This window comes from Mustela putorius, unplaced genomic scaffold (assembly GCF_011764305.1).
Source record: "Mustela putorius furo isolate JIRA1106 unplaced genomic scaffold, ASM1176430v1.1 tig00000139_pilon_pilon_pilon, whole genome shotgun sequence".
Classification (NCBI taxonomy): domain Eukaryota; kingdom Metazoa; phylum Chordata; class Mammalia; order Carnivora; family Mustelidae; genus Mustela; species Mustela putorius.
The window spans coordinates 11954011-11973836 of record NW_025421293.1 but is presented as its reverse complement, the minus strand read 5'-3'; the positions used below and the strand labels follow the sequence as shown (position 1 = coordinate 11973836).

Here is a 19826-nt window from a genome sequence, read left to right as displayed (position 1 = left end):
CTACACCCACTCGCTGACGGAACCACCGGTGCGGTGAGAAATAAAGTGGTCACGTATTTCACACAACCCGGAATGAACACTCAACGCCGCTTACTGTTGAGCCTCACACACAGGCTCTCCGGCGCCCGCCACTGGGGCAGTGAGTACATGGACGTGTGCTCAGGTGTCCACGCTACAGTTAAACATCCCGGCAGGGACGCAGGCTTAACCAACATTTTCTGTCCTTTTTAATCAAGAAATGGTTCCTGCAGGGCACTTGGGTGGCTCAGTGGGTTAAAGCCTCTGCCTTTGGCTCAGGTCATGATCCCAGGGTCCTGGGATCGAGCCCTGTGTCACTCTGCTCAGCAGGGAGCCTGCTTCCTCCCCCTTCTCTGCCTGCTTGTGATCTCCCTCTCTCTCGCTGTCAAATAAATAAATAAAATAATTTTTAAAAAAGAAAAAGGAAAAGAAAAGAAACGGTTCTGGCTTTCGTAGCAAGTTGTCTTCTGTCCGAGCAGAGCCCTAGCTGCTGACCCCGTTACTTGTTCTAGGATCTGCCTCGAGTGGGTGGGAGATAGAGCAGTTGATGCCCAAGACACAGACAGACAAACGAAATGTCTGGAGCTCTCAGAAGACCAGAGCTGAGGCCCACGAACAGGGGGAAGCACGTGGGGAGGCACACAGGGAATGGCCTAGGTCTGGACTCCTCTGCTTCTGAGCTCCAGACCTTGGATGAGGTTGTTCACCTCAACAAGCCTCAGTTTCCCCAGCTGGGACATGGCCTACAGCACAGGCATCACAGCGTCTGACTCACTAGGAAGTGTCCGCCCCAGAGCTGACTTAGGATGGGACCGTGTTCTGTGTAGACAGTCACCGTAGGCCCCGGTGTGCTCAGGTTCCCGCGGGGCACGGACTTGACCTGGTCCGAGCACAGACCACACGAGGGAAGCGACCACACCAGGACAGTCCCAACATCGATCCACGGGGGAACCCTGGGAGGTTCAGATGCCCGCGATGCACACGGGTAACTTACACAAACCTCTGGACTTGACGGCCCATGTCGGTTTTTGCTTTTAAAAGGTTTTGAACATTTTAAATTGGGTTTTAATCTTAGGACCCCATCCAGTTTCTACAACCTATGCAGTTTACAGGCCAAGATGAATGGGCAACTCTTGGAGGGACTGCGTGTAACTACCAGCCACGCTTTGGGTCCCCAGGGAGTCCAGGCACTAGAGGGTGGGAGGGGCCAGGAGTCGGTGGGGGCCCTGAGGGCTGGACCCAGGCAGCCTGCAGGGACAGGCCTGCACTTGCCCCTAGGGGATGCCTGGCGGGGCCTGGAGCCGTTTCCGGGAGGGGAAGGGAGCGCAGGCAGGCAGCAGGTAGAGCCCAGGGGCGCTGGCTGACATCGGACCGCATGCAGGCCGGCCCCACAGCTGGGCCCTAATAGGCGTGGTACTGTGCTCTAGAGACCCCGATGGAGGGAAGTGTTTCCACAGACAGAAGCCAGCCAGCCCTGTGCCCCCACCACCGGCTGATGAGGGCTCCACACCAGAGTGCTGGCGGAAGACCAGCCTGCTCCTGGCAGAAAGCACGGGGCACGAAGTCCAAGTGGGTGTTGGGGCTCGGGGCCTCCGGGGCATGCCGTGGCTGGGCTGCGCTTGGGAGGGCCATGGGACCAGAGCACAAGATGCCACAGCTGACTGCACAGGAGACAGAGCGCCAAAGAGGACACCCCGGGCTCGCTGGGTGTGCACAGGCAGGGCAGGCTGGCCCTCAGACTTCCCACGGTGGCCCCAGTCCCCACCCAGCACCTCCCACAGCCACAAGCACCCTCCCACCTGCCATGGCCACACCCAGCACGCCTGTGACTGACCCAGACTGTCTCTCGGATGGCCTTGGCGATCTTGAGCAGCAGCTGCCCGAAGGAGCCGGGTTCCAGGCGGGTGGCCGAGTGCTGGATGCAGAGGCAGAGGAGGAAGGCGGGGGCCAGCTTGTGGTCATCCCCTCCAGGCTCAACCAGTGTCAGGATTCGCTGCAGCAGCGCGTCCTCCACCTCTGGCTCGAACTCCAGGTGCAGCAGCCGCGGCCGGGGTAGGGTGGCCGGCGCGGAGCCAGAGGCCGAGGCGCCCCGGGCCCGGAGTGCGGCTCCGCACAGCCCGCAGCTCCGCGGAATGGCACGCAGTCGGGCCAGGGCCTGGGCAGGCAGGGGCTGGGCCTGTGCCGGGTCCTTGAACAGCAGCAGGTAGTAGAGGCCAAGGGAGAGCAGGTCCCCGTGGCGCAGCACCACAGCCCGGCCCCCAACCTCCGCAAAGTTGACAGAGACGGGCGCCCCGGGGATGGGCTCCAGCACCAGCCTGCTCGCCGCCGGCTCTGGGCCTGGGGTCTGGTGCCTGCGGATGGTGCAGTGCAGGGGCAGGATGTCCGGGGCCGAGAGGCTGACGCTGGGCTTGCTGGATGGGGTCCTCTGGCCCACCGTATGCTGCTCCCGGTTCAGCAGGTACACCAGGCTGTCCTGAAATACAAATACTAGGCCTCAGGGGCAGGACACCACCTCAGGCAAATCTGGCACTGGGAAGAAAGGAAAAGGTGTCCCTGTCTCTGGTCACCTAAGTCACATGGCCAGGGCCACCATCCTGGGCCATCCCTACCCTGGAGCCCTTCCTAGCTTGCTGCTGGCCCCAGCCTGACCCATGCTGGGCACCCACACTGTCCCCAGGAGAGGATGCTTCCCAGAGAGGCCTCAGGGGCACACTGGACACCCAGGGATGACTCCAGCTCAGAGACAACAGAGGCCCGACTAGGGCCACGCTGGGCACAGACACTGGTTCACAGGCATGGCCAAGAGCTGCCAAGTACCCTCCGCCCAGGCCGGTGATCTGTGACCCGCTGTGGGCAAACTCCTTCCCCTGCGACTCCAGCTCGGCGAGGACAGATGCCTCCTCGAGAGACAGCATCTCCCCAAACCCTCATGCCCTGACACTGTTTCATAAAGAAACTTCCTGTAAGAAAACTCCTGAGCCTGCGTTTCTGGAGCGATAGGTCTTAGCAGTGCAGAAAGCAGATGTCAGGCTAAAGAGAGAGTCTGCACCCAGAAGAACCAGCGGGATCGGTCCGCTCCAGCCTGCACCAAGATGGGCCCCCGACGCTGGCCTCCGAGTGTATGCGGTGACCACCGGGGGCCCTCGACTTAGCTCGCCTCATGGGAATGCGACAAGTCACACCCACCACTGAAGGTCTAACGTGCTAGTGAGACGCGCCGTGTATGAAGAAGCACAATGAGGACGCACGTGCCGAGGGTGCCCTCCGCTCCCGACCCTGCCCACCTGGTGCTCGAGGAAACAACCCCCCACCCTGACCTCTCCGCGGGGAGTCCGCCTGAGGACTGCTTCCCTCCAGCTCTTGCCCGTGGGCTGGAGTGGAGCCCCAGGAAAGCCTCATCCATAACCCTGTCTGGCCTCCTGTCTATGGCTTGCAGGCGCCAGGCCGGGTTTGGTAGGACTAAGCTGAGCTCGGAGAGCCGCACAGCGCGCACTGGTGGAGCCTAAAGGAGGCTCAGCAAACCAGCGGCGGGTAGAGAAGCCGGGAGGAAGAGCCGGCGGGAGGTTCTGGGGCCTCTGACCCTCCAGCCAAGAGCCCCCCACAGAGTGGGAAGCATGGGCCTGGGGGCCAGAGCCACCTCAAAGGCAGCTTCCCGCAGCGCACCTGGGGCCATGTGCCCCACAAGCCTACTAAGCGCCCATCTGGACAAGGGGGCGGGCCTGTGTCGGGGTCCCCACAGCCAGGGCACAGCACGGCCTGAGACACCGCGTGGAAGATGGCAGACGATTCTTTGAGAAGGAACCTGGTATTGGGTGAGCCCCCCAACCCCCCTGCGGGCTCCTGTTGGGACCTGGACGGAGAATGCTCTGGAAACCAAACACAGGGGAAGCCTCTGCTCCCTCCAGAATCTAGAACAGCCCCGCTTCCACAGCCTCCTCAAAGCCAGAGCTGACTTGGCGGCTCGGACCACTCCATGGGGGGTGGGGGCGTGCAGCGGGCAGGGGTGCTCACGTGCTGCTGGCTGTAGCCCTGCAGGAGGAGCAGGTGGGGTGACTCGTAGAGGGAGAAGCGCATGGTGTCCCGGGCGCGCTCCTCGGGGCCCTGGGTGGCGGCCGAGCTCAGGCTGCTCTCACTAACGGTGCGGCGCAGCCGGGGTGTGGGGGGGCTCCGGGCGCCCCCCGGAGCCAGGACTGGGGTTCCCTTGGCACGGTGCCGCTGCAGCCTCCGGGCCTGGGCGTTTATCCCTGAAACAGAAGCAACACAGGGCAAATGGTCAGAGGCTAACTGAGTCCCGCCTCTGGGCACCGCTGAATTCAGATCTCATGGACCCACGCGTAACACTGGGCACCGTCTGCTCAGCAGAGCTGGAGAAGCGCATGAGATTCCACCCTTTGACCCCATCCCAGCCAGGCTGGGACACCTCTGGGGCTTCCTCCGAAAAGCAGGCAGCCCAGCCGTCCATGACCTGAGATGCCCTGCAGGAGCCCATAACCCTCCCCATCCCTACCAGTGGCACGGCAGCCCCTTCCCTCCAGATGCCACACCCACTGCAGCATCAACTTCTGCCGGGTCACCATGCTCATGTGAGTCGCTGCCCTGTCCCCAGAGCCCTGCTGGCCCACCAGCATGTGTGCACACATGTGCGGGGGGGGGGCAGTGCCCATGTGCATGTATGCAAGTACGTGTTGTGACCAGGCAAGACGAGAACCCTGCATGGTCCCCCTGCACCCCCTTTATAGTGCCCGCGTCACCTGCACATTCCCCCCTGCACCCCCTTTACAGTTCCCGCGTCACCTGCACAGTCTCCCCGCACCCCTCCTTACCATGCACTCGTCGCCTGGCGTACTGAGCCGGCTGGTCTGTCTAGGACAGCATGGCTGCTTGTCCCCTGAGGCCGCCCCCGCCAGGGCCAGGTCAGAACGCACATGCGTGCACGGATACACACACATGCAAACACGCACGCACACATGTGCACAAACACCCCCCCATGAAAGAGTCTTATGCATCCAGGATGTGGTCTTTAAACTGATGCCACTGCAAACCCAGAAGCCAGACAGAGCCCAGGTCGGGCTCCCGTCACCAGCACGGGCAGGGCTGACCCCGGCGCGTTCTTCCACAGCCTCTGCCGACTCTGCTCTGCACAGCCTCCCTCCACTCCCCGGCCGCCTCCCTTCCTACAACCATTCACCCCCACCAGACAAAGCCCGAGAAGGAGCGGCAGGCTAGCTGCAGCGAGGTGCTGCCTTACCGGAGAATGCCCTTCCCAGAGGAAGCCGGCTTCTGCAGCCCGCGGGAGGCGGGAAGCTGAGTCTGCAGGAGGCCGGGCTGGCGGAGAGCTGCAGTGCGAGGCTGTCTGCCCGGCGCCCGCTGCTCCCTGCCCGCTGCTCCCTGCCTGCTGCAGAGCCGGCCAGCCCAGCCCCTGGCAGGCACCAGCGTCTAGGGCAGGGGGAAGGAAGGGTGGGGGAGCAGGGGAGGGGGGGGGCTTGGGCAGGCGGGGATGGGGAGAGTAGGCAGGAGGGAGCGAGGGAGGGGGTGGGGGGAGGCAGAGGCTGTGGGAGGGGCAGAAGGAGGTGGGGGACAAGCGGGGCCAAGGGTGGGGCGAAGGCGGGGGGGGGGGGGGGGGGGAACCGCCAGGGGCTGGTAGGGCAGATGGAAGCCAGCCTCCCCTGCCTCAACTGCCCTGTCCCACCTGCTCCTCTTAAGGATGACAGATCCCAGCACTTGAGGCAGCACGGTATGACCATGAGGCCATACTTAAAAGAAGAAACATTTAAAAACCAGCCCAAAATGAAGTTCTAGACCTGAAGCTTCTCCGGCTGGGATGGAGCCAGAGGATGGGAGGAGCCTCAGAACCACCTTCCAGGAGTCCGGAGCCTGAGACAGCGGTCCTTTCCTCTTAGATTCCCAGGGGCTCCCAGGGGCCCCCCAGATGAGGCCTGAGACCAACGGCAGAGTCCCCAGGCTGCAGCCCACAGGAGATCTCCCCGCCGACCAGGCTCCAGTGCAGCTGGGCTCCCACAGCCCCTGGCACATGGCCCTCCCTTGGCCCAGGGCCGGCTTCCCTGACCCCGCTGGGGCAAGCAGCGGTTCTCACCCTACACTCAGACCCTCCTGGGCAGCTTGGTCTGGCTTCCAGGTCCCCTTACTGGGTCCCGGGGTGGTCACGTGAGCACAGAAGGACCAGGGCTGAGGGGTGGTGGGGTGCAGCAGCCATCAGAAGGGACGCACCCAGGCCAGCATGACTCAAGGGCAGCGCAGCCCACAGCACCCAGCGGACGTGACCCTGACGGGACCCTGTGTACCCCCGGCCTGTGGCGCCACCAGGAGAACCCTCACGCATGTGTGGACACCCATGCAAGGACACAGAATGGGCCACGGGACCCTCTGAGGGACTGTGATCGTAGGATAAAGATGCTGCGGGGGAAAGGGGGGGTCAAGCGTGCCCCTGGAAGCGGGGTGGAAGCAGCAGGCCAGAGCATGACACAGAAGGAGGAGGACCTCCCAGTCACACCCCTCAGAAGTGCGGGAAACGTCATCACGCACTGCTCACGGGTTAGGGGGTCACCCACGCACCCACGCACCCATGGAAAGCTCTTCTTAAAAACAGAAAAGACACACATTGAACTGAGGAAACAGCTGTCTCGAGGGGGCCATGTGGAGTCTGCGTATGACACCGGGTACCGCAGCCAGCAGGACACAGGTGCTGTGCTGCCCCAGGACCTGGCCCTGTCTGTGGCCATATACAGACAACGCTCTGCTTTCACTTGAGAAAATTCTAGATCGGTATGATTTCAAGATATCGTGTCAGTTCTGGGAGGAAGATACGGGTGTCAGTCAAATTATTCTGTAAACTGTTACTTCTTTAAACTTTCTTAAAGTAAAACTCAAAAACATTTTGTGGGCCTGCCCCAGGCGTGTGACCATGGCTTCCCCACGGCGGGGTGGGGCACTCCGGGGTCAGGTCAGCCTGATGCCGCTGCTGGAGATGAACCCCATCCCCGCGCCCAGGGAGCAGCTCAGAGGAGGACCCAAGGCTTCCTGAGGGCTTGTAGGACAGCCCCTTCCCTGATGACATCTGATTCTCCTTCAGCTTTGCCGTCGTTGGGTCCATGTGTCTGCGCACCGTGCACTAGGACAGAGCTGCTGAACTTTGTTGTCCTCTGCTCTGGGTGGGGGATGCCAGGTGGCACACAGCCCGACAGAATCCTGGCCAGATTCACCCTCAGAAACCTTCAAAATCATGGCACATGCTGCTGGCCTACACAGCGTGGCAATTTTCAGGGCGCTGAGCCCCTGGGGCCCAGGCTGTCTGTGATGCGGCTAAGGAGCAGAGAGCAAGGGCTGGGGGCCAGGGGGTGTCTGGGGCCTGATGGTGGGGTCTCTGCAACTCCCTCCCCACACGGGTCAGGGATTTCATTCACAAGGGGGAGACTGGACCGGGAAGCACTGTTCTCCAGCGAAGGAGTTCTAATGAAATAAGAGGGCGGCAGGGTCCACAGCTCCCAGGCCACAGGGAGTCTCAGGGGGGAAAGCGGTTCGCCCGATGGAAGAGCGCCTCCCCCGGCCTGTGGGCGGAGCGGGTGGAGATGCGCTCCAAGGCCTGGGAGGCCAGAGGACGCCCACTCTCCCATCACACCCGCCACCCGCCCCACGTGGGCCGGACGTGCTGATCCCACAGTTTCCTGCTCCGCTGTGACTGAGCTCAGTGAGGCCAGAGGTTCTGGCCTGATTCTGTAGGTCTGAGGGACACCCAGGAATCTGTACTTGGTAAAAGCACCCAGAAGGCTCTGGAACACGGTAGACAGGCAGAGGAACTCCTGCAGGGTCACTCTCCCTCCTTTGTCCCCAAAGCCCTGTCTACAGAGATGCACGGAGCCCTTGGTAAACTTACTTGACCACCTACCAATTTAACTTGAGTTTTGGATTTCTAATTCTTTTCTCCAGGCAAGTGTTTGTGAGCTCCCGGAAAGGTGGCAGATACGAGCTCCCCACTCCCACCCTGACATACGCGCGCCAGTGGAAAAGCAGAAACACCCAGCAGAGGAGGGAGAGCAGGGGTCTGGGTAATCAGAACCTGGGGAGGGTTTGTGCAGCCCCAGGGCACACACAGGGCCCACCTGGTCCCATTCACAAACAAGGACACACACAGGACCCGTCTTGTGTTCACAACCAAGGATACACACACGGGGACCCACCTTGTCATGTTCACAACCAAGGACACACACATGGCACTATGTCATATTCACAACTAACGAAACACACAGGACCCACCTTGTCATGTTCACAACCAAGGACACACACAAGGGGACCCACCCTGTCATATTCACAACCAAAGACACACATAGGACCCACCTTGTCATGTTCACAACCAAGGACATACACAGGACTGACCTTGTCATGTTAAAACCAAGGACACACACACACCACCTATCTTGTCATGTTAACAACCAAGAAGACACACACAAGACCCACTTTGTCATGTTCACAACTAAGGACACACACACAGGACCCACCTTGTCATGTTTACAACTAACACACAAGGGACCTAACCTTGTCATGTTCACAACCAAGGACACACACGGGGAGCCACCTAGTTGTGTTCACAACCAACAACACACACAGGACCCACCTTGTCGTGTTCACAACCAAGGACACATACACAGGACCCAGCAGGCCACCTAACACTTGCTAATACACACAGGCACCAGACCCAGAAGCAAAGTGATTACTTTCCACATTTTGAGAGGATTACTGAACTCAAGGAGATTCTGAAGCAACTGGAGGCACAACCCAAACAGGAAGCATGGGGCCGCCAGCCTCTCCTGGGTGGTCGGCCTCTGACCCGGGAACTGGGAAGGGGCTCCAAACCTGCAGGTGTGACCGTGATCGAGACCGTGAGAGAATGGTCACGTCTGGGCCTTGCTTTCCCCTGGCCACCGGCTCTAGCTTGACCCTCACGGGCCCAGGGAGGAGCCCCCCCCCCCCCGGCGTGTGGCTCCGCAGGGCAGGGCTCCCTGGTTCCTCGTCCCCTGCTCGGACATGCTGGGGGGTGGGGAGGCAGCCAGCCGGGCAGGGAAGGAGGAGGTGGGGGTGACACCCTGGGCACCACAGCTCTTTGACATGTATCCCCTCTTCTCGCCCCAACAGGCTGGAGCAGATGTCCCCTCTGCTGGCGGAGAGGAGAAGACTGTGCATACCAGAGGTGGCAAAATTAATTTTGAAAACAGTGGGTAGCTGTCACCAGAGCTCCAGCCATGGGCTCGACGCTGGGTCCAGAACAGCGCTGGAAAGAAAAACACAGCTCTTTCCTGAACGTCACTAAGTTCAGGACAATAAATTTAACCTGCTGGCTTTACCTCGGAATCCTGTTTGCTCTTCCCTCTGGGACTCTAAGAGTTTGAAACAATATGTATGATCTGGAAACTTTAGTGTTGTGTGCACCCGCCGCCGGCCGGGGCTGGAGGTCTCACAGATGTGGTTACCACTGGCAATGGACAGGGCCACAAAACGGTCCTGCGTAAGGGAATTTTACTAGAATTGGGGGAATTAAACTATTTTAAATAATCCCTAAGAACAGTTGGGATACACTCTTAACTAATGCAGAGGGGGCTCAAGAGAGTCCTCTTGAATTAGGATGTCCTTTTTGACCTTAGCAAAGGCAGGGGATGGAGTTCTCGGTACCAAGCAATCCTTAAAGTTAATGTTTTGTATTCAAAATACACAAAAAAGAACAACTAACTTACAGATAATTTGGGGAGCACCTACCTACTACATAGCCAGCCTTCTTCTGGGCATTCTGCATTTAATTCTACTTCGTTCTCACATTAAACCCCATAAAGGTTTAATACCGCAGGTGGATGGAAATACATTAGCACAGCTTTTGAGGACCAGTCTGACCACTGGCAGAGAAAATTCTCAACAAAATGTGTACCGAGCCCCCTCCCCCAGCAGGAAGAAGACGAGGATGCTGCTGACCGTTTCTGTTCAACATCACATTGGAGGTCCCCGGGCAGTATAATTAAGTCAGGGAAAACAAAGGAAAGGTCTAAGAATGGAAAAGAAAGAAAGAAAATTATAAGTATTTTGCAAACACTGTGATCGTGTTTCCAGAAACTGTGGAAGGATCTTATGGACAAATTACTAGAATTAGTGAGGCGAGGAGATGTGGCAGGTGTGCACGTCCCATCATGTTTTCACACGGGAGAGACAATGAGAAAAGGATCTGCAAAAGTAATGACACAAAACCACTGCAGAGTAAGTCCATCAGACAAGGTGCAGGACCACGACGCTGAAAACTGCACAGCACTGCAGACAGAAAGAGAAGTCTTGACATATAGAAAGGTTTATACCAAGCTGATGGAGTGTACGAGGTCAGTTCTCTCCAAATTGGTGTGTAAGCCCAATGCAGTGCAGACAGGGTCTCGGCAGGGGTGTGTGTGTGTGTGTGTGCGTGTGCACAGGGACATGTGCATGAGCGAGTTTGTGCATGTATGTGTGTGTATATGCAAACTGGTAAAATGCATATGGCAATGCAAATGGTGAGGTAGCCTTGAAGACCAACAACAACACTGAACACTCGTACTACCAGATAAGAACCTGTTTTAAGCTACGAGAACTGAGAGAATGGGGCACCGGTATATGGGACAGAATGGGACATATATGGGACAGAAATGAGAGTCCTGGAACAGAACCTCACATCCACAGGAAGGATGGTCTTCTCAATAAATGATACTGAGCCAACTGCATCTCCATATAGAAAAAACATGAATCACGACCCCTACCTCACACCATCCACAAAAATTAACTCCTGATGGATTACAGATCTAGACACGGAGGCAGAACAAGAAAGCACTCAGGATAAAACACAGGCCAAGATGTTCATGACGTTGGGCACACGAAGACTTCTTGCGTGGGGGGGAAGGCGTTGCTCACAAAGGGAAGACTGCCCACGGATGCAGTCCTCCGTGAGGTTACAGACCCTGACAAGTACAGCTCTCCAACAGGACGCTCACATTGCTCAGAGAAACAAGAAAGTTTCGGAGGGACTCTAAAAGAATGCTTCTTTTGTCAACCAAACTAAAAATCGGATATAAAGTTTAACTGTGTGGTTTGTGGAATAACAGCGAAAACTGAATTCACAGCCTCACCAAGTTTCCCGGGTGTAAGTTAAGACACTGACTGGGAAAAAGAGGGACCCTAACATTTGGAAGAGGGAAAGCAGGGTGGGCTCCAATGACGCAGAGAAGCTTGAACCCCTGATTCAATCTGAGCCTTACTTACCAAGAGAAGTAGACTGTCTTCCTGAATCTGAAAAAGACCGGCCTTCCCTTGCTTCCAGAACATACAATAACCTCCTGTGGGAGCCACAAGAGGAGGCCTCCCTCTCTGAACACCCACTCCCGCCCTTAAGAGCACACCTCAGTGAGCGACTAAACCCACAGGGGCCAAGTTTCAGTGGAGACCAGAGCAAGAGGAGGATGGGCAGTGAGTCTGGGCTGCAGGCAAGCTGCCCCGACTCTAGGGATCCGACAGCCCCGGGAGAATCTGCAGCCACTCTGGGGTTGGGAGCATGGCTTCTTCTTTGAGAAATAACTCCTGAGCCATTACTGAGTGGGACTTGGAGGGTCTCATAAAGGGATATGGCAGGACCGGAGACCTGAGTTCCCCTCCCCATCCGGGGTGGTTTCTGCTTTTCTGACACAAGCATTGTACTATGAACTTCTCTTCAGAAGAATCCAGAGGCCAAGTGCAGAGTAAGAGGAGACATTTGCAGGACACACATTGGAAAAAGACTCGTCTCCAAAATCAATACGAAAAAGGCAGAGAACCCAACAGATAAGTAGATGAGACTTTGAACAGATACTGCAAGGTAAGAGTGTCCCGAATGGTCTTTAAATATAGGAAAATGTGGTTAGCCTCATTAATCATCAGATTTACAAATTAAAACCACAAAGCAGTACCACTGTACCACTGTGAGAAGAGCTAAAATGAAGAAGACAGGCCGCACCAAGTGTGAGAGAGAAAACGGAACAGCTGGAACTCTCACACCGTCGGTGGGGGAGAACAAGCAGGCACACTTAGGAGAAAAAGGTTGAGCAGCATCTCTGGCCGCGGGACGTGCGCGTGCCCACTGCCCCCGGCCCCGACTCCAGCGCCAGGTGCACACTTTATTTACTTATTTGAAAGAGCACGAGAAGGAGGAGGGGCAGAGTGAGAAGCAGGCGCCCCACCGAGCAGGGAGCTTGATGTGGGGCTCGACTCTGGGACCCCAGGATCATGACCTAAGCCAAAGGCGGTCACCCGACCACCTGAGCCCCCCAGGCGCCCCTCCCAGGTGCAGACTTGACAGAAGCACACGCGTCATCACAACACGGGCCCAGCAGCATCACCCGACTGAGCCCAGCCTGGAAACAAGCCGAGTGTGTGTCAGCAAGAGAATGGCCGCGCAAACCGTGCGCACTCACACGTCGCAGTACTGTACCGCAATGATAACGAGGGACCCGCTTCCCTAAGCAGCAATGTGAGCACGTCTTCAGAATAGGATATTAAGCAAAAAAACAAAACAAAACAAAACAAAACAAAAAAAGCAAGGCCAGAGACATCAAAGTCTCCAGCAAGACAATGGCAAACCAAATCCAGCAAGAGATAAAAAGGAGGCTACATCACCACCGAGCGGGATCTATGCCAGAACGCAAGGTGGATTTAACACACAAAAAGCAATCAATCACTGGAAGGCACCAAATCCAGAGACTACGAGCCTACGCCATGCGATCCTTTCCACAGACACAGCACAGTGCTCGGGACGCCTGGGACAGCTGAGGAAGGGTCTCCGCAAATCCTCTTCCCAAAGACCCACACTCTCAAAACAGCTGAAACGATACTACCGCGTAGGCAAAACCACAGGGCTGCTATCACTGAAAAGCGGGAAGGCGGCCGGGAGGAAATCAGGACAGGGACTTGAGAGAGGGAAAGGCAAAGGCTGAGTCAGAGTGACCTGATGGGGACCGCACAGCATGACCCGCCCAGGAGCCAAGCCAGCAGGGATGCACCCGGACATGCGGGGACACGCCTGTCCTCCAGGCACAGCTCGGCTGGGCAGTGCTGGCCTCATACGGCTTTCCCCGAGGCCAGCCCCCCGTGCTCTCCGCCCTCACCTGCACACGGTCCCCTCCCCAACTGCCGCCACACATACCCCACCCTGGCCTCTCCAGGGCAGAGAAGACACAACCTGGCTGGCGGGGGGGCCCTGGAGGAGACCCTGGGGACCCCAGAAGCCAGGCACACGGCACAGAGACCACTCACAGTAGCCGTCTACACCAGCCTAGTCTACCCCAGCGGTTCTGAAAATGGGCTGCCACCAGGAGGGGCTGAGTCACGTCCGCTCCCTCCTGGGCACACGCAGGCTGTCCGCAGTGGGCGCCCACCGTCCACTGCCAGCCCTGCGGCCTCCGCTGCCCCCGGCTCCACCGCCACTCCCCAAGGAGCTGCCAAATGCTTGCTTCCTGCTGGTGACCCAGGGACTCGATTCCCGGGGAAAATGCAGATGTCCTGAGCTCCCTGACTTTCTCTCCATGTACCCTGGGAGAATCCAGGAAAACTTCCACGGGAACAACGTGCCCCCCCGCCCCCCGGATCTCTGTAGCAGCCCTATCCCTTCAGCGGGGTCAGACGGACACTAATAGTTCAGCACACTAATCTGTGTCTGCTCTCACGTGCTTGCAGTATCTCAAAACCAAGCACACCGGTACAGAATGAGAAATATAAACACTTGATAAACATCATAAAAGCGGTCGACCTCGCAAATCCTCTGGGAACACAAACTGCAGCCCCGAGAAACCGTGCTCCCCTGTCAAACCAGCAGACAATTTTAAGTGACAGAATCACACGATGCTGAGGGTACGGAGATGCACATTCTCAGAAACTGCTGGTGGGGACGGAAAGTGGCCCTGACCCACCCCCAGCTTTAAAAGTAGCTCTCAAGGGGTGCCTCGGTGTCTCAGTGGTTAAGCGTCTGCCTTCGGCTCAGGTTATGATCCCAGGGTCCTGGGATCAAGCCCCACATTGGGATCCCCGCTCAGCAGGGAGCCTGCTTCTTCCTCTGCCCTTCCTTCACCCTGCTGGTGCTCGCTCTCTTGCTGTGTCTCTGTCAAATAACTAAATAAAGTCTTTTTAAAAATAAAAAATAAAAATAGCTCTCAAGATATGTTAGCTCTACCACTATCAGAGAGAGACAAAGCAGTATCTAGAGACGCCTCCTTCCTTCCACAAAGCAATTCTACTTTTAGGCTGCTGTCCTACAGAAATAATCAGAAAGGAATCAAACATTTATGTACAAGGATGCTTATATAAGCTTATTTATGAACAAAAATGGGAACTATTCTTAACTCCAATAGAGATATGGCAGGTATCACTCACCGGCATTAAAAATTATGTTCCCTGGGGTGCCTGGGTGGCTCAGTGGTTTAAAGCCTCTGCCTTCAGCTCAGGTCATGATCTCAGGGTCCTGGGATCGAGCCCCGCATTGGGCTCTCTGCTCAGCAGGGAGCCTGCTTCCCCCTCTCTCTGCCTGCTTCTCTGCCTACTTATGATCTCTGTCAGAGATCAGATCAAATCTTAAAAAAAATTATGTTCCCAATATGAGCAAATAAATAAAAGTTTATAAAAAGGGCATATAAAAAACACAAAATATATAATGAAATGCCCATTTTTTTTAAAAAAAGGGATATAACTACATATATTTAGTTGTGTAAGAAAGTAAATACGACACTGAGCCTGGAACGATAGGCGGGGACATTTAGGTGATTTTTAGTCTCTTCTTTATACTTTCTCTATTTTCCAAATTTTCGACAATAGGAATGTCATTTTTTAAGCAGAGAAACTGCATTTAAAAAAAATTTTATTCTATTTTACTTAAATTCAGTTTAATTACCATACAGTATAGCATTAGTTTCAGAGGTAGAGGTCAGGGATTCGTCAGTTGCACGGAACACCCAGCGCCCCTTCCATCCCGTGCCTTCCTTCATGCCCGTCCCCAGGTACCCCCTCCCCGCCTCCGAGACACTGCATTTTAAAGCACTGATGAGCATTATTTCCGTGGTAAAACCTGGACCCTCTCCCATTAATTCGAGCCTCAGTGAGGAAGTAACATCCCCTCTTTAGAAGGAACTAATAACTCAATTAAGATCATGGGTAACCGGGGCGCCTGAGTGGCTCAGTGGGTTAAGCCACTGCCTTCGGCTCGGGTCATGATCTCGGGGTTCTGGGATCGAGTCCCGCATGGGGCTCTCTGCTCAGCAGGGAGCCTGCTTCCTCCTCTCTCTCTCTGCCTGCCTCTCTGCCTACTTGTGATCTCTCTCTGTCAAATAAATAAATAAAATCTTTAAAAAAAAAAAAGATCATGGGTAACCGAGTAGATAAAATGCTCAAGCTATTTGTCAATCAGTGACAGACAGACAGACTGTGAAGAGCCTTCCAGAACCGTGGCAAAAAAAAACAGCGGTGTGGCAGAAGCAAGAATGTTATTTAGCTGAACCCAAGGCCCCGTCTGGTTCCCCCAAGATGACGAGATGGCGCTAAGTCTTCTCTCAGGAAGGACCGAGCGACACGTGACAGCTAGCACACACAGACGCGGATGACCCCGGGCCACTTTCGGCTCCAGCCACAGCCAGTGGGCGTCCCCTGCGTCCAGAGGCAGAAGCAGTTCCTCCTAGCAAAGCAGAGCAGTCCCATCGCTCTTAAGGAAGCCTGCCCCCAGAGAAGGGTCACTCCCGCCGCGCGCGCGCGCGCATACATACATACATACATACACACACACACACACACACCACCACCCCCCCCCCCCCCGCCGCAATTCTGCATCTCCACCGCCCCCCACTGCTGCCCTGGAATGAGCTCCCCTTGCTCAGCACTCACTGCGGGCTGGAAGAGACAGTGGAGGCTGCTGCTTTGAAAGTGGAGCAAAAAGACAAAGATGAGAAACTAGGAGACCAAAAATCAGAAAAACAGATCCAGGACTTGAATAACAGAAGAGCCAAAAGAAATCATCAAGGCAGTAACATAGCTTTTCAGAACTGAAGATCACGAGTTTTTAGACTAAAATGGCCCATCCAAAGTCCAACACATAAGAGAGATTAAAAACGCATGAAGGGGGACGCCTGGGTGGCTCAGTCGGCTAAGTGGCTGCCTTTGGCTCAGGTCATGATCCCAGGGTGCTGGGATCAAGTCCCGCATCAGGCTCCTTGCTCAGCAGAGAGACTGCCTCTCTCTCTGCCTCTGCCTGCTGCTCTGCCTGCTTGTGTGCTCTCTCTCTCTCTGACAAATAAATAAAAATTAAAAAATTAAAAAAATAATAAAAATACATGAAGGGTCAAGATATGCAACCATAATTTTTTAAATGAAAAGGTAAGACTAACACCAGAATCCAAGGCGCACAGGTCACCGTTCAGGGCAAGGCTGGGGCACATAAAGAAATTATGTGCTTCCAGGAGAAGAAAGCCACTGAGCATGAGGGGTGAGGAAGCACAGTATCTAGCAGCTTTTCAGAGGGGCACTGGAAGTTACCAGAAATGGGCCAACACCGTCAAAGTTCTAGGAAGAACGTTGTTTTCAACTCTACATCCAGATAAATATTGAGCATTAAGCAAGGTAATGATCTTTTGAGACATACAGGGTCTTAAGCAATTTTAATTCCCATGCGCACTTTCTCAGGGAGACACCCTACCAAGAGAGAGGCGTATAACCTAGAACAAGGAAGGGAGAACCAGGAGAAACAGGGGGTCCCTCCCCAGGAAGAGGCATGCGAACCATGGCTACAGGCTTCAGGGACAGCCAGCCCAGACTGAAATAAGGCAGGAGACTCCAAAACCCTGGAGCCGATCAAATATGCCATATGTCCGAGCATCTTTTCATCTTTTTCTTTAATATATAGATTCTTGATTTTTAAAAAGATGTGTATATATCTTTGTATAGACAAAGGCAGGGGAGGAACAGAGGGAGAAACAGACTTGCCACTGAGCAGAGAGCCAAATGTGGGACTCGATCCCAGGACCCTGGGATCATGACCTGAGCTGAAGACAAAAGCTTAACTAACTGACCCACTCCGGCGTCCCCAGATACCTGAGCATCTTGAAATAAGGTAATTGGCAGAGAGCTAGGGAATACTGCATTAGCGAGAAATACCAAGAAAAAAAACAAACAATAATGATGATAATTAATTTCAAAAGAAACTAAAGGTTGGGCAGGAAGGAAAAGTGCACCCTGGTTCCTAATCCAACCACCGCTCGGACTGACTGCACGGGAGTGCGCACGGCAGCTGGATGTTTGAACAAAAGCCATTCCCGCCTTCACGGTAGAAAGTCACTACATGTGCCCAAAATTTAAAAAAAAATCAAGTAGTAGTAGGATAAGCTTGTTATTTTAAGCTGTGGAATTAATGGAATTAAATGACTAGAAAGAAATAGTTCACCGATGAGAATGATTTCCTTGGAGGAGCGCAAAATTGGGAAGAAGGGCAGGCTGGGGAAGGGAAATCCACGTGTGGTCTTTGTGGTTTTGTTTTTATTTTTCTATTTTTTAAAATAATTTTTTTATTTTTAATTTATTTGACAGAGAGAGATCAGAAGTAGGCAGAGAGGCAGGTGGAGAGAGAGAGGAGGAAGCAGGCTCCCTGCTCAGCAGAGACTTGATCCCAGGACCCTGAGATCACGACCTGAGCCAAAGGCAGAGGCCCAACCCACTGAGCTATCCAGGCGCCCCTATGGTTTTGTTTTTAATGATGACTGCCTTAACTGTGCACCTATGTAACTTTGGTGAAAATAATTTTTTTTTCAAGTAAGCTCCATACCCAGCACAGAGCACAACGTGGGGCTTGAACTCATGACCCTGCAATCAAGACCCAAGCCAAGATCAAGACCCCAGCTGAGATCAAGAGTTGTACGCTTTGGGGGGGTCTGGGTGGTTCAGTCGGTTCAGCATCTGCCTTCGCGTCCTGGGATCAAGCCCTGCACTGGGTTCCCTGCTCAGCGGGGAGCCTGCTTTTCTCTCTTACTCTCCCTCTGTTCTCTATATCTCTCAAGTAAATAAATAAAATCTTAAAAAAAAAAAAAAAAAAAAAAAAAAAAGAAAGAGTTGTATACTTAACCAACTGAGCCACCAGGCATCCCAATAAGTAAATGTTTTTAAACATATATCCTCTTCAATCTACTAAACGAATGAATGAATGTACACACTCAGGGTCAACATGTCATCCATTCCTAGATACACTTTTCTTTACATTTCAAATTCTTGCCATTATTTGCATCTTTGAAAGTGGTAAGGTGTCCTGTATGCACACGGCTGGTCAGCCTGGCCACAACTTGGTTGTCACTCCCCGTGAGGCCGGGGGTTGGAGGAGATCCTACAATATTTCAGTCAGTTATGGATTATTTGAAGAAGGAGCATGAGTGCGGGCTGTCACATACAAAACTCACAGAATTTCATGCCAACTGCTGGGAAGAAGGCCGCAGAGATCACAGAGGGGCCCTCTCTGTGCTCCCGAGGGCAGAGAAGAGGCCACTGTGTGCACAGGGGCACGTCCATGGCCCGAGCTTGAAAAGAAGAATCAGACACTGGACTTATTTCACTCACCTTTATCTTTTCATGTATTCGCAAAACAAATACTGATGAAAATCCACATTTAATGGGGCACCTGGGTGGCTCAGTGGGTTAAGCCACTGCCTTCGGCTCAGGTCATGATCCCAGGGTCCTGGGATTGAGCCCCGCATTGGGCTCTCTGCTCAGCAGGGAACCTGCTTCCTCCTTTCTCTCTGCCTGCCTCTCTGCCTACTTGTGATCTCTGTCAAATAAATAAATAAAATATTTAAAAAAAGAAAAAATCCACATTTAAATAAATCTTTAGGTTTACTAGAGCTCTTTAGGGCAGTACAAAACTAAGAATCCTAAGTAATAGTGAAGCATTGTGTCCGGTTTAACTAAAAGTCCTTTTCATTTTAGTGGTAAGTAATACATATTATTATCTATTTTAGTGGTTAGTCATGCACAGTCCTGTATTGTGGAATTGTTCTTAATGATCCCAAAACATACACAGCACTCCATCCACACCGTGGAATATTCTTTAAATCCTAAAGTGAATGAATGGGAACTGTAATAGATGTGGGGGGGGGGGGTTCTCCATCTCTGACAAATAAATAAAATCTTCCAAAAAAAAAGACGTAGAAGGAGCTTGACAGGAAAATCAAGTATGCGATCCCATTCCTAAAAACAACAGACTTTGACCGAAAGCCCGTGCGTGTGCCTGCTTCAGTAGGATCTGCACCAGACTGCCCAAGCGCAGAGAAACTACAGAAGACCACTGAGGGAGGCCAGACTCTAAGACGACGCCCATCACCTCCACCTCCTGGGATTACTCCCATCGTTGTGTTCGAGGGCCAAGAGATTCTGTAGATCTGAGTGAGGCCCCGACCGGGTTGATCTTAAGATACAAGGACAATCCAGCGGGCCCGACCTAACGTGAGTGCCTTCAAAGCAAGGAGTTTTCTCCAGCCAGTCACAGAAAACAGAGACCTGACCTCTGAGGAGGGTTTGAACAAGCGGGTGCTCCACTGTGGGGCTAGGAGGGGTCCCTGGTTAACAGCTAGCAGAAGGCAAGGCAGAGGTCAGATGGGGACCTCAGTCCTGCAACCCCAAGGAACGCCATGCTGCCAGTAGCCCATGGGCTTGAGAGCCCGGAGCCACCAAGTGAGCGAGGATCCTGCTACCCGGCGCCAGCCTCCCGACCCGTGACACCGGGAGACACTAGAAGGCATTAGATG

General features: G+C 54.4%; 1 protein-coding gene across 6 annotated transcripts in view; it reads right to left on the bottom strand.

The window, feature by feature from the left end:
* RADIL (Rap associating with DIL domain) overlaps nt 1–19826 on the bottom strand; it is a 71697-nt gene that overhangs the window by 25935 nt on the left and 25936 nt on the right. For 5 of the 6 annotated variants that reach the window (XM_045075158.1, XM_045075160.1, XM_045075159.1 and 2 more), the window contains exons 3-4: nt 4030–4262; nt 1853–2491 (exon numbers count right to left, since the gene is read on the bottom strand). In XM_045075158.1, coding sequence (XP_044931093.1) covers nt 1853–2491; nt 4030–4262 — 872 coding nt within the window. Of the gene's footprint in view, nt 1–1852; nt 2492–4029; nt 4263–5266; nt 5370–19826 lie in introns of those variants that run through there. The other variant, XM_045075161.1, reaches the window with a different exon arrangement.